The sequence below is a fragment of the Nothoprocta perdicaria genome, unplaced genomic scaffold (genome assembly GCF_003342845.1).
Source record: "Nothoprocta perdicaria isolate Ctin4 unplaced genomic scaffold, notPer1 scaffold_14, whole genome shotgun sequence".
NCBI lineage: Eukaryota > Metazoa > Chordata > Aves > Tinamiformes > Tinamidae > Nothoprocta > Nothoprocta perdicaria.
Window position 1 is genome coordinate 731,021 of NW_020454538.1, and position 14,529 is coordinate 745,549.

Below are 14,529 nucleotides of genomic sequence, written 5' to 3' on the forward strand. Positions count from 1 at the left end.
TTTCAGCTCATCCGTTTGCATCAGGTAACTGATTTTTCCCCTCAGTCCTGTAGCAGGATATTGGGTGTGGAGAAGCAAAAACCAGGGTCTTCATACTTAAATGTGTGGATACAGCCTGAATGCAGCCTCAGCTAAACTTGTTTGCAATTTGAGTATGCAGATTTAAAGGTGTTGGCCAGTATTTCYCAAGTCAGAACTGGGAATAGAACCAAGTTCTCCATTTTCACACTAAACACTTCTTTTAATCATTTTGGGATGCAACTGAATGACATTTCAGTGACTGGTTAAGTCCTCTTTTCCATAGCTCCCTGCAGACTTGGGGTTCACTGCCTTGGTTTTATCCTTTTGCCTTGATGTGTTCACATTGCAGTCGTACGCTGTGGTTTGACACATTCATCCACAAAGATCAATATTTGGACATGTTTTTAAAGTCGCATTATTAATATATTTGGGGGTTGGACTAGATGATCTCTAGAGGTCCATTCCAACCTTAAGGATCTGTGATAGTGATTTGGATCCCAAGCAGTCTTTGCAATCATTTGAAATGTGGCCAGAGCTTATATGTCCTTGTCACACGAGGCAGACGCGAGCTTGGATGTTTAACAAGCAGTTTGTTCTGAACTTAGCACCAGAGATTAAATGGCTGGTTTGGGTAGTTTTGGTAAAGAGGGCAAGGACTATGTGGTCACCAAGAGCGTTGTTTGCAGCAAGATTCATGTTACTGCAAAGTCAGTGACTGTTTACTCGTCCTATGGAGTGTTTAAGGAGGCAGTTTCCAGTGCATCTCTGGCACTGGGAACACCWGGAAGCCTTTAAAACGTCAGCTGTCCAAAAGCCCCATTTCACAGCRAGTGCTGCTCTCACTGCAGAAAGCAGCAAGTGGCTTGGAGGTTTTGTGGAGGTGCTACCTAAATCCAGCARTACCTGGATACAGAGGTATCTGGACAGTGGTTTAACCTGGAATCACCATGGGATTCCTGGTAAGCTTGAGGAATAAGAGACATAAAAAGTGATGGAGATGTGCTTGTTCACAGCTTGAACACTGGGATGCTGCCAATCAAAGTGATGTGAGCTCAGGACTGTCCCTTTATCTGGTTTTGGGTGGGTTTCCCAAACCTTTTCATAATTAACCAGGCTTTAGGAACTAGTTTACCCGGTTCCTGCCCATGTTATTCATTCAGTAGCACAGCAGTAACTGCAAAGTAGCTGCTAACTTCAAAGTTTAGACTGCTTCTCAAGCATTCAAATAGTGCTTCCAATCTGAAGGAATTCTTAGTGTAAAGAATAAGGAGGGAGTAGAGAGCAAAGAAGGCTCTGGCAATAGTAGRAGCACGAAAAATGACAGCAGTCCTGTGTGGTGGCCACATTTTCCCTTTCCTGCAGGTTCCTTCCACTTCTCCCCACAGAGATACRTGCCTGTCTTTCCAGCATAGTCCTCTCTCTTCCCTGATCCCAGCTCCCTTTTCCTTCTCTGTTTTATTAAAAYGCCCAAGTATCTCAGAAGATTACTGTAAATGGTAGCATTACAGTATAGGTTAGACATGATTAATACTACAAAACTGAGAAAGGATGTGCGTTTGGGAGATTTTTTTTTCCACTTTTGTGTGCATGTCTTTCATTTCTTGCATTCATAGACCTGATAGTAGATAATCCCTTTGGCASCTCTTCTCTGTCTGTGCTGTCCCAGAGGCTTTCCTAGCTTTCCATTCTCATGTAGTCCTTCCTTAATCATCTGTGAGCTGATGGTCGCAGAGCTTAGCACCGTCCTTCTCAATGCTGGAGTTACAGAACGTGCTATACAGTATTTCATTCTTCTTTTTCATGCTCCCTTGGGCTTTACATGCTTTTGGCAGGTGGCCCAGAGAATAATCTTTAGAAATAAAGGCCTCTATGACTGTCTGTCTTCAAGCAGAGGGTTAGTTGGCTCTACARCAATTCTTCGAAGCCACAACCAGGCACAGGGTGATCCAGTGCACAAACCTCATCTCGTTCTGTCATCTTGCACTGCATATGAATATTCATTCGTGGTTAATATCTTGTATAAGCAGAGAGATGCAAATATATCATGTCTGATACTGATGTTTTTTCGCTTTGCTCTTTAGGTGGCATTTTAGATGAGGCAACAAGGAAAGACCTTTTTACAGACACTTTCTGTAAGCTTTGTGGGGCAGTGCTGCAGTTTGAGTCCCAAAGGATGTCACATTATGAGGTAGGCTAAAAGGGAGCATCTTTACTAGCAAGTACTGGGGCTTTTCTGTGTGTTTTGGATGGKTTTTTTTTTTCTGTGTTGAGAAAGACCATTCACATCTAATAATGATTTTCTTAAAGCTTATCCTAGGCTTAGACATTATCCAGAAGTAAATGTTGTGACAGTTGGGGGTTTGATGGTGAAGGGTGGTCACCACATGCTGTATTGCAGCATGTTTCTAGACAAAATCAAACTCCTTCAAGCCGTAGTGTGACTGAAGCAGATTGGCACCGTTTTACCCAGAGTGAATGGATGACATGGGACAATATTTAATACAGCAGCCCCAGGTCCTGCCTTTACACCCTAGCACGCTGCTCTCTGTGTCTGCGTTAGGCAGGTTGAATCATGCCAGAGGCATTTCTTGGAGCAAACGTGTGCCTTGGGATGTTGCCACAGACATGGGAAGGCATGTTTTATTTTGAAATTGGTCTTYAGCATGTATACATGCTCAAGATATTTCCTTCTTTTTCTCTCTTCAGGTCAAAATTAAAGTTAAAAATGTCAGTTGTATCAACTAGAACTTGAGTCTTGCAAAGTATGATTTCTTTACTTCCATTTAACTTAGGCAGGAGTGGCACTCTCCTGCCTAAGTTAAACTTAAGTTAGTTTCTAACTCCTGCTTAAGTTAAACTCTGCACTGCAGAGTTCAGGCCCTCAGTTTGAATTTCTATTTCTTGGATCAGAATCCAGTGGAGGATAATAGGTACCACTGTAAAATTACCCATTTTCACCATTGCAGGGAGATCTGATAGGGAAACAGCTGGTCTTTCTCCCCGGTTAGGTTTGTGTTGGCTGGCCAGGTGTCACCTTGTTCTCCTTGATAATATTGCTCCATATCCTGGACTACACCTCAGAATCAGTGATAGATACTTGGAAAGCATCAGGTCAGAGTAGACAAGTTACTTGTTTTGCTTGGAAGGATTGATGAGGGTGGATGACTCYGAGGGCTGCGTGAGGCAAAATTTTAAGGGTAATGCTAAGTATTATCTAATTGACTAAAATATAGGATTGTTAAATGAGATGACTTTTATCTGCTTGTAACTTATATGTTGCAATCAGCAAGCACTGAAAGCCRTTTTTGACAAATGAACTCCCAGTTATTGGATATACCAATGCATGAGTCCTTATTAATGAAACAGGGATAATTCTAGTTTCTTTCCAGGGCAAGAAGCATGCTCAGAAAGTTCGACTTTACATCCAGATGCACAGCGAGAAAGAGAGGCAGGAGCATGGGAAACCGAAGAGAGTGGATTGTGCCAATTTTCAGGTGACTTTTCCTCTTCAGATCTTTCACTAAAATATTTCCTTGTACTTCAGTGAATGTCTGTACCTGAGCTTGCCTTTTCCTGATTTCAGACGGATGGCAGTGGAGTAGTGGACAGAAACAAGTACTGCAATCTCTGCAATATGATTTTTACTTCCCCCATTGTTGCCTTGTCTCACTACTTGGGAAAGATCCATGCTAAAAAGCTGAAGCAATTATCAGGAGACCAAGCCCAGATGTCAGCCCAGCAAACACAGCCTGTCTCTGGTGAGAACTAAATAATTAGGTCCTACAAGTGCTTGTGTTTATCTGTCACTCTGAACCAAACACAGTGAAGTGAATCTTCCTACACCTGCTGTGTCTCTGCTTTCCTGTGCTGCTAAAATTGTGGATCTCCCACCTGAGAACTGATTAGGTGGATCAAAAAARACATTGCTCTGTGCAGCTGTACAACAAAGGATCCTTGCTTTTCAATTTGCTATTTTTCATCAACTGAAACTAAAGGCAAATATCTAAAAAAAAAAGAAAATATTTAATGAGTGATGTCTGTTGCTATTCTGAGTATTTCATTGCAACCTAAAGCAGATGKCATTCTATTTGATAAATTAGTATCTTAAGTTAAAAAACAATCCATCCATGAGCAACACATGAGTGGTCACTGTTGTTCCATGGAATTGTTCTAGCCTTTATTTTGTTGCACTGTCAGCAGGTTTATCCTCCACTTCCACATCTCCAGCTTTACAGAAGTCCTCAGCTGAGAAGCCCTCGCCGACTTCGAAAGCTGAAGAGTCATCTTCATCCTCCAGCAAAAGTTTAGAGATAAATGATCCAGAGAAGTACTGCAAGCTCTGCTCTGCTCCCTTCAATAACCCACTGGTGGCCCATCAGCACTATCTTGGTAAGAAACACAGAAGAAATGAAGCACGTAAAAAGATGATGGAGGAGATGGGAGACAAAGCGGCCCCTGCAGAATCCMGCACAAATGGTAAGTAGGACATGAGGAAGTATTAGAGGTTGAAGTGTCACTTGAATGTTCACCTCTCATTTGTGCAATAAGATGCTCTGATTTGKGCAAGGAAGTGACAGGCTTCTCCGCCTCTGACAGCTTTAGGCTGGAAAATATTTSCAGTTGACTTGGAAATCCTCATCCAAATCAAATTCAAATGATCGTAAAAAGTAGCCCAGTTGTGGTGGAAACTCCACGGCTTCCACAAGCAACATGTGCCAGGGCTTCTCAATCTTAAAACCCTCTATTGGCATTTAATCTAATTCTCCCTAACCACAGTGTCTCTTCATTGTGCACAGAGCAAAACATAGAGACAGGAAAGGGGACTTTTTTTTCCTTTTTTCCCTTTTTTCCCTTTTCCCTTTTTCACGTTCTTTAAATAATTGAAATCTGGTGTTATGCCTTACTTTCATTGTCTGGTCCTGTGTGACAAAGCTGTTCTCCTTTCTCTTACAGGGAACTCAAAATCCTAGTTGATACTCAAAAGCCATTGTTAGTGTAGGCCAGTTCTCCCTAAGTAAATCCTGTTGTAAATTAAACAAAATAACGCATTTTGWTGCAAAACAATAGCCCATTGGAAAAAATGCTGCATTTTACCAATGGAGGAAGCTCTTGGGTTTGTGTGTGTGGAGGGGAAAAGTTACTCACTGGTTTTAATTTATTTAGCTTTATGGATGACACAGCTTGTAGGGGGAAATGACACAAGCTTTTCCTTTTCTCTTGTCTTATATTTGGCTGAGGCTCCACATGCTGTATTCATAATGCTCTGTATTGACAGTTCCCTCAGCATCTCCTGTACAGGGTTAAAGTTACATTGCTTTGAACTAATGTTTAAACTGCCCTTATTTGAATTAAATCCAGATTGTGTGGATTTGTGTCTGTGGGTGCTTGCTCTGAGTCGGGTATTTACAATAGCATTTAATTTTTAAGTGTAGTTCACTTTCATCAGAACTTGGTAACAGCATCTGAGAATTATTCTGGATGATTTCAGTCATCAAAATTAATTCAAAAGTATTCTCTTTGTTATTGTTTAGACGGTGGTTATGCTGCAACTCACAAGCTGCCATCATAAGAAATACCATATTCTTGTGTAAAATGGAAACACATGGCAGCACAGAACTTAGATCTTTCCCTAAAAGCCAACATTATCTAATGACTCTTGCATGGGGAGGGAATGTGATGTGCTATGAGTTTTGCCTTTTTATTTGATGTGTCTCTAACCTACAGCTCCCTTCTTTTCAGCAGTTGGGGCTGGTCAGTACATATGTCCTATATGTAACATCACACTTACATCTGTAGAAATGTACCAGTCCCACATGCAAGGGAATAAGCACCAGACTAAGTAAGTGTCTTGGTAACTGTTCATCTTTTGCTTGTGCTTTCAAGTTTCTGTGAAAGATTTTTGCCTTCTGTACCAGCCCTGCTCCTTGCTGTTAAGTGGCTTTGACTAGTTAGTGGGTATATTTTGTGCTGGCTTGAAGGGGCACTGTCCACTTAAACATTATGTTTCTAACTGAAATTCAGTCTTGGAGTCTCACAGTCACATCTCAACAACAGTCCACAGGAAAGGTCCTAAACCTATGCAGTTTTTCCAGCTTATTTTGCAGTCTGGAGACACAGCATCTGTTCTTGGCATGGCCAGTGCTCCAGCTAGGAGGAGATGGTCTGTGCTGTGTTYCTGCTGGCGCAGCAAACAAGACCTTAACCCAAGAAAAGTGACAGTCTCCAGTGATCCTGTTGACTTCAGCATTCACCAACAAAAACATCCAATGTTTGGAGTAAGAGGATTCGTGGGTGGGGTGGTGGCTCTGTACTTTTCTCTTGACCCAGAAAGGGGCGTTGCAGTTTGTGTTAATTGCAGAGCGGCTGTTGTGCTGGTTTATCTACTGGTAGATACACTTGTTGGAGACTGTTGTGCAAGTGTAGGCAAAGCACCAAGGTTGTTTCATATTAGGTATTTTGATAAGACATATTTTTAAGTTAGGGTGCAATATTAAAGTAACTGCAACAATATGACAGGCATGTTACTGATAACGACTTTAAATGTTTGCTTCATCAATGAAATTGGAGTCCCCAAAACAGAGGAGTGTGAGGAAATGCTACCGGGTGTTTATATTTTAACAAAAYGAGTGTGTAAAGCTGGTGAATGAGGACAGTGTAAGATGCATTAAAGGGATGGGTCTTTGGAGCTGTTCTTCTCAGTGAGGATATCTTTGTCATCTAACCCTTTATCCTCCAACCTGAGGAAATGGAGAGTCAAATATGAGCGAGTTAGTTCTGCCTCGGGCCAGGCATCTCCTGCCTTCTGGCAATCCACATTTTTAGCTTCTGTTTTGTCTTGTTTATGCTGTGAAGTCATCTTGTTTGCCTGACAGAATTGAACTGTCAGTTTGTAATACAATTGTTTAATATCTGCAGCTCATAAGAGATTAGTTAATGACAGAGATATTAAATTTCCTTCCTATTTAAAAAAAATAGTTCTGAAAATGCACGCAGTCATTTTCAAAGCATCTTTTATCCTCATAGTATCCCAGGTCACAAAAGAAACCTCCTTTGGTCTTCATTAAATTACTCCAGATTTGGGTTTCACACAATGTAGAACCTGTCCCCTCCAACAATTTGATTTTACAATTATGATYGTATATAGCAGGGTACATAACAGTAGATAGTATAAAGCAGGCTATTCAGAGCAACAGACTTGAAATATGTTCTTCTGTGGAACTGTGGAAATAAAAGTTGTGTATTGTGATATATGTCTCTCAACTTTCTGCTGTTTTAAAATCATCAAGCCCTAAGCAAATAGTATTAATAATTAAGACTTTCTGTCCATTTATTTTTTTGCAGAGAAACAACAGTTGTCAATCTCACAAAGAACTCAAAGAAAACTTATGACTCCTTTCAAGATGAACTAACAGATTATATTAAAGTACAGAAAACTGGAGATCTGGAGTCAGAAACACTTCCCAGAAAGACAGAAGGGGAAGTGTTTCAGGATAAAGATACTGGAGGAAGAAGTGACCCTGGTGAGGTTTTACCTGCAAGCTTTACACAAGAGCAAGCCCAGCATTCCAGCCTCTGCTCAGAAACACACTCACCTACAGATACTGGGGAAAACTCATCAGTTTGTGAGAATACACTGGAAACCATGCCTGATTGTCACTATAATGAGGAATATGGTGTAGACAAAAAGGCATCTGAGGTGGCCKCCATCAGAGAGGAGGGCTTTGTTCTATCAGTTGCCACATCTAATGACTGCCACGAACTTCTGTCTGCTRAAACTGCTCTCAACACCTACACAAAAGAAGAAAAACCTCTGGAAAAACATGTTGAGGAGTCAAAGTGCATCCATGTCGAATTGAAGTATGAGAAAAAAGGCACAAAGCAGAAAAGAAAGGAGAACAGTGAAGATGAAGATTCTGAGAAGGAAGGTGAGCAGCCAAAGCGAATAAAAGTGGACACGGACTTGATAAATGAGGAGAAATCAAAATCTTACAAAGACAAGAAGCTTGGAGAAAACCCTGCTGAGAGAGAGAGCAAAAAGCACAAGAAAGATAAAAAGAAGCCACAGACAGAAAGCAAAACAGAAGAGGAGCTGCTCTGGGATGAATCTATCCTGGGATACTGATACGGATTTTGTTTAGTTTTAAGAACCTGATTCTCTCTCTAGACTCTCTTAGCCATTGTGTCCTGTACAATGACTTTTGTAAACAAAATTTTTGTTCCAACCTGGAAGCAAGAAAAATCCTGTCTCCTGAGAGTTTGGGGTAGTAGGTATGCATCCAGTTTTAATTATCTTACACTTACAGCAGTCATTGCAGTAATGTAAGTTTGACAGTCTGTAATCTCATCTGGAATATACTCCAAAAAAGGGTCAGTAGCCTACAGAATTCCCTTGGAATTTCACCAAATGTACAGCTTCTTTCTGATAACAATAGTACCTGCTATGGAGGCTTCTGTCATTCTCTAGGCAAGTACATAAATGTGTAAGATAGCTGCACTACAGTGTTCCCAGCTATTTCTGTAAGTGTTTCACTGTCAGGTTTTAAAGGAGAATGTCAAATGCTTTTGATTCCATATCTTATTTCCAATTGCTTTTCATCCAGTCCTGAGAGTGGAAATWGAGTCTCTATTAAACATGTAACTGGTTGTCAGATGTACCTTGTCTAATACATTTTTCTTAATGCAATCCAAATTCTTTATTTAATTTAGGAAACACAGAAGTGCGGGATACAAAATTAATTGCTTAAAATGAGGGTATTTTCTGCTTCATTCAGTCACAGCAATTTACAGGAAGTCTCAAACATCCAGGAATGCTAGAGTGAARCTGGATTTGTAATCAAAAAAATACTCTGGAAACAGACAGCTTTGTATTTCTGTTTTAAATACAGTCTCACCAGATCTCCGTTCACGGTATGGATCCTATAATTGTAGCTTAAGAACTGATGTCCTGCATATGTGAAATTAGTTCTGGCCATCTTTTTCTAATCTACCCTTGTCGTTGTTTGAGGCTGATAGTACCTCTGCTTCCTTCAGTGGATCCTTTCCTCCCTTGAGKGTTACATGCCTTTCCATATCTTACCTAGGACGCTTTCCTTGGCCTTCCTTATCCTCTGCTCTTCTGAAAGAGTCTCAAGTCCCACATTAACTGCTTTTCTCAATATTTATTGGGGTAAAGAGCAAGTTCAATCATAAGTTATTATGTTAGCTTTTTGTCTTGTCAGCCGCAGGCTGCTTTGCCATTTTAAAGCACTCTTTCCTACATCTACTCTTTGTTGTAAGAATAACATATGACTGTAGCTGGTCTCCCCTGTAGGACAAGTAGTGAGGACTTTCTTTTGTCACAGGGCACCTGCTTGAACAAACCTCGGGACATTATAAGATCTCTCATATTTCTAACACCCTGTCAGACAGGGCTGTACAAACACGGCCAGTGTCTTTCAGGGTTATTACTAGGGAACCCTGCTCTGTATGGTCACATACTCTTCATTTCTTTAGAAAGTCAGTCTGAAAAACTAGTTAAGACTCCAGCAGGTGGTAAGGGTGCAGTGTAGGCCTCTGCACACACACAGAGAACAGACTCGTTGAAGGAAAATAAGTGTCTGTTTAACTGCTTTTCAAATGAGAATTGCRCTTTTGGAAGTGAGGAGAAGGTGATTAAACAGTTCTACAAATATGTGAAAAGCATAAATTGGTAGAACAGACTTTCTGCTCTGYTTAATGATCATTCCTAATCCTGTGCCTTACCTCCATGTCCTCTGCCCCACCTACTGGAAAGTCCTTGCTCAGGCTCCATAGACTATCTCTAAATAGATTTTCTTAGCATCAAATGTGAAATATGGTAAGGTGCCCAAAGGAGTGCTGTTGTCACAGTGTGATTAAGCAACTGTTAATCCACAGATTGTGGCTGTAGATGCTGCAAGTGAGAGCAGACTGTCTCATCCAGCATATTTCAGAATATTTAAGGTTGGAAGGGACCTCTACAGATCATCTAGTCCAACCTTCCTGCTCAAGCAGGCACACCTAGAGCATGGACCTAGAGCATATGTGACACAGAGCTCTAATTGAGATAAGTGATACCTTATTTCTTGGAGTAGTAAATAATGATTATGTTCACATGTTTCCTGATTGCCTTGTTCCTAGCTTTTAACATACTTGGCAAGTTACATATATGTTAGGCATTTTAAAATACTGAATACCCAGAYTGATGACTTCATTTACCCTTTGCTGTAAATATTTCCTTCCTTCTCTTTAGTAGCACGGGAATCCACAGTGTAATGAAAGATGATTTTGCTCATCTGTTCCTCTTATTAGAAGCACCAAGGCATTGCAATCCTGAGGTGAGACACAGTCACAGATCTGATGCTGCATCCAAACAGCTAGGGTGGCAGATCTTCCTGGAGGCCCCTTGGAGGCAGTGGTGCTTTATGCAGGTATGAGGGTTCTTCTGTGGAGGATTAAGCACAGCAGTGCTAGGTTTGATCCATCTCCTCTTCCAGCGATCCTGCATGCTGCTTGCTTCAGGAGAGAGCTGCTCTATATCACTACAGGCTGCTGTGAGCTGCAGTCAGGCATTTGTCCTGAACACAGAACTTCATCACCAGGTTAAGTGGTGTAAATCTAGTAGACCACAGAAGAAGACACCATCTGCTGTTTAAAATAGGGCCTGCGTAAAGACTCTGCATTTCAGTTTTAGTTCTGCCCTGGTTTGCCGGGTCCCCTGGATCAAGTCAAGTCTTCCAAGGCCTCTTTTTCACCTTGTCCCCGTTGCTATAGAAGGAGACTTGGGCAGATAGAACCCCAACCATTTATGTCACCACTTGAGGAGGCAACTGCTGCTGGTCCCCCTCCCCTCCTGAGGATGGGAGAGCATCCTCATTTGCTGTTCTCATTCACAAGCAAGTGAATCAGCTTCAGCCAACCCCTTCTGAAAGTGCTATAGTTGCTTCCTAATAAGCACAGAGCCCCAGGGCTCACTTGTGAAAGCAGCTCCTGGGCTGTGCCTGCAAAACACTGTCCTTTTTGTGGCTTATATTCCTCACACCATCAGCTGCAGCATGTAAAAATGTTTTTAGCGAGCTCCTAGTGCTGGATATGTTTGAAAAAGGCTCCACCTGAAACAGGGCATCTCTCTGCATCCTGCAAAGTGCTAAGAGGTTGGTCTCACTGTGGAGGGACCTTGTTTTAAGTCTTCCCCTAGAAGGGAGAGCCACAGAGTTCGGGCTGGGGTTTCAGCAAGACATCCTGGCAATAGTAATGCCTGACAAGCAAGTTAACCATAGCCTTRGCTTACAAAATATATCCTCCTTCAATCAAATCTGCTCACTTGCTGAAGCTTATTTCTAAGAAGATGGAGAGGCGTTCATTGAAAGCAGTGTGAATGACTTGAATTTAGTGCCTTTATTCTCTGAAATTTATCATGTTTCTACAGAATTGCATTATAGTATGAAGTTGTTCCTTGAGCAAGAGGATTGTTATATTAATTAAAGTATTTTTCAGAGTATTTCTAGGCTAATACTGGCATCCTGTGAGATGGAAGCAGACATCTGCAGGAGTCTCCTTTGCACCACCTACCGAATCACAGTCAGGTCTCACTGTAGAATTGATCCCCAACAGGGCTGCTTTGCTAAAACATGAACATTCAGGTCACCAACCATTTCTTCTTGCATTGACAGGCTCAGATTCTAGTTATTTCTTTACTAAAGACATGAAAGTTTGACATGAAACCAAAAGCTCAACAGGAGCACTGAAAATAGTAGCATATTACATTTTTTCCCCGCTATTAGTGGGAAAAGCTGAGAATTGGTGTGTATGTGTGAGAGATTTAAAAGAAGTTTTTAAAATGAAGCAGGAGTTTCTAGAATCAACAAAATGAAAACTCAAATTAACAAAAATGAAGCAGGAGTTCTTAGAATTACAAATGAAGCTGTTCAAAGCAAAGCTTTGAACGCTGCCAGGGCTGCTGCACTTGAGCCCTTTTGGCGTCTGACAAACAGCCTAAGGTTATTGATGTCGACGCTTAGTGCCAGGCATTTCCAAATTATGTGTATTACAGATTAGGGCTGCATGGACTCGACTCCATCTCTCTGTAGCACTGTGCTATGTAATATAAAGAAATCCATATATAATACAGAATTTCTATAGTGAGAAATATTATACTACAGGCAATGCCTCATGCTCATATTGCGTTATATCATCCCCTGTTTGGATGCTATTTCTGAGTCAAGGTGATAGAGCTTTCCCTTTTCATGCAAGTAGCAGAGATGACGATTTTTGTTTATCAAGTCTTTAATTTCTCTTCACTCCTTCATGCTAGCAATATAGCAGTGGTGAAGAACACACTCAAGTACCAAGGTATTTATACAAGTCCTCCTCACAGGGTTAGTCAAAACTRTGAAGTATGTCTCCTTACATTTATTTGACTTTAATAGCCCTATTAGTATTTTACATGTAAATTATGTTAGACATAATGCATTTAAGTCATTCTCTCAGAAGTAAAACAACTTGTCTTTCAGTAAGCAAGGAGCTAGTGTAAATAATAGAGATCTTAAAAGGGAGGGAAGGGTAAGAGGAAATAATTGGAGTGTTTTTCCCTAGTCCAAAGTGCAGTGTTTGGCTGTAGCTTCCCTGCCTTGCAGAGCTGCCAGGAAGATCTGTGCCTGGAAGTCGGTGCTTCGAGAGCACGTTGGCAGAAGTGGTAGTGGTTTCCTGCATCAGCTCTTACCCCCTTCCCTTCAGCCTGCTCAATTCATCTGTTGTGCTTCAAAAATCAGTCAGCCTTGCYAGCTTCACTGCAGGAGCAACCCATCTTCTGCCTTCATCTCCCCCTTTGCTCTTGTAGTGAAACCACCAGGCGACCAGTTCCATCTTTTTCTGATCAAATGAATCACCCAGGCAAGGTGTTAACCACTGAAATGTGACTCCTTCAGCATCTTGCAACATTTGGCTCCTTGCCCGGCTCTTTGGGGCTAGCAGAAGTTTTATTGCTCTTACTTTGTAAGGCTCCAGGTCAAGGCCCAGTGCAGGATGTGCTYAGGTTGGTTGAGAGAACTGACCTCAGCCTAGACTTGCTTTTAATAGTAGTATCTGCACATTCCCTGAAGTTCCTGGGTCAAGTAGCTCRTGTCAATGATGTCCATAATGCAGAAGCCTCAGCACCCTTTAGGATGGCACCCTTTGCACCCATACTTTGTGTAGCGGCCAAATTTGGGAGTGCAGCAGCCATTCCTTTGCACTTGAACTCTGTCACTTCTCCACACTGAGCTGTGCACAGGGTGGAAAAAGAGGTCTGGGCAGCACATGTGAGATCAAAAGCCTAAGACGAGAGTTCTGTCCTACAGTCACAAAACTTATTAATGATCTAATCCACTATCCTCCTCAAAACTCAAGGAGAAGGTCGTGCCAGGTCTTTGACTGCCTTATGCTTTTTTTATATCTGTCTTTTCTCGATTTTTTTTCTAGTTTGACAAATGAAGAAATCAGAGCACATTCGTTGGGAGAGCTCGCGTGCTGACTGCACAGCTCGTGTGCCGAGGGTCTGGTGTCTCCTACCAGGAGCAGCCGTAAGCAGTGGGGCCTCGTGGGTTCGGGTACGTGCAGCTGCTTCCTTGTTTCTGCTCTGCACTCAAAGCAGAAGTATCAGGCGGTGAGGAGGAGAAAGATGAGAACCTACCCAGGAGCTGGTGACCATCTCAAGCTCTGCTCTGTGGGCTTTTCCGCTCTCTAGTGTGTTTTACACATCATTTTCCATCATGACTTCATGGCACATGGCTCCACATTTCCCCTCGTTTCCACATTTATTGATCAGCCTTATTAGCAAACACGGAGAAAGTGAGGATGGACCTATAAATGTGACTCTGTGTTCTGGAAATACTTTTTTGTACATCCATGGATGTGCTGTTGAGGCAAATCAATCTTTTTCTTTTTTAAATAAAGTTTTGTAGAGTGACCTGATGGAGAGGCAGATAGGCTTCTCTGAAGCATCACTGCAATGTTTGCTAACTGAGAGCAAGGATGAAGCAGCAGGATCACCCCAGCAAGGTGAATTTGTTCTGTTTTTTGCTTCATCATGTGCTCCTGCATTTGACAAGTACAGGATACTTCAGAGATGATCAGCACCTGTAAGCCTTGGCCAATGTTGTCCAAGTAGCCTTAAAATTAACAATAATAAGAAGAAAATCTGTGTCATTTTTGACAACTCAGAAAGTGGTTTGCCTCTGAGAATGGCTGACTACTGCAACTCAGTAGCCCTAAAAGTCATAGAATCATAGAATCATAGAATGCCGAAGGTTGGAAGGGACCTCAGAGGTCATCGAGTCCAACCCCCCTGCTCACGCAGGGTCACCTAGAGCACATGCCACAGGGCTGCATCCAAGCGGCTTTTAAAGATCTCCAAAGAAGGAGACTCCACAACCTCTCTGGGCAGCCTGTTCCAGTGCTTTGTCACCCTCACAGTGAAGAAATGCTTCCTTAAGTTCCTGTGGAACTTCCGATGCTTCAGTTTGAAGCCATTTC

The 14,529-nt window shown here is 41.8% G+C and overlaps 1 protein-coding gene across 7 annotated transcripts in view; it reads left to right on the forward strand.

The window, feature by feature from the left end:
* The first annotated feature begins 2,050 nt into the window (after positions 1-2,050).
* Positions 2,051-14,529, forward strand: part of KRCC1 (lysine rich coiled-coil 1) — a 14,889-nt gene continuing 2,410 nt past the window's right edge. For 3 of the 7 annotated variants that reach the window (XM_026034114.1, XM_026034113.1, XM_026034112.1), the window contains exons 1-7: positions 2,051-2,209; positions 3,411-3,515; positions 3,605-3,779; positions 4,219-4,497; positions 5,761-5,860; positions 7,363-8,289; positions 13,477-13,604. In XM_026034114.1, the coding sequence (XP_025889899.1) occupies positions 2,066-2,209; positions 3,411-3,515; positions 3,605-3,779; positions 4,219-4,497; positions 5,761-5,860; positions 7,363-8,143 (1,584 nt within the window). In that variant the 5' untranslated portion in view covers positions 2,051-2,065 and the 3' untranslated portion in view covers positions 8,144-8,289; positions 13,477-13,604. Of the gene's footprint in view, positions 2,210-3,410; positions 3,516-3,604; positions 3,780-4,218; positions 4,498-5,760; positions 5,861-7,362; positions 8,608-13,476; positions 13,605-14,529 lie in introns of those variants that run through there. The other 4 variants (XM_026034116.1, XM_026034118.1, XM_026034119.1 and 1 more) reach the window with 4 other exon arrangements.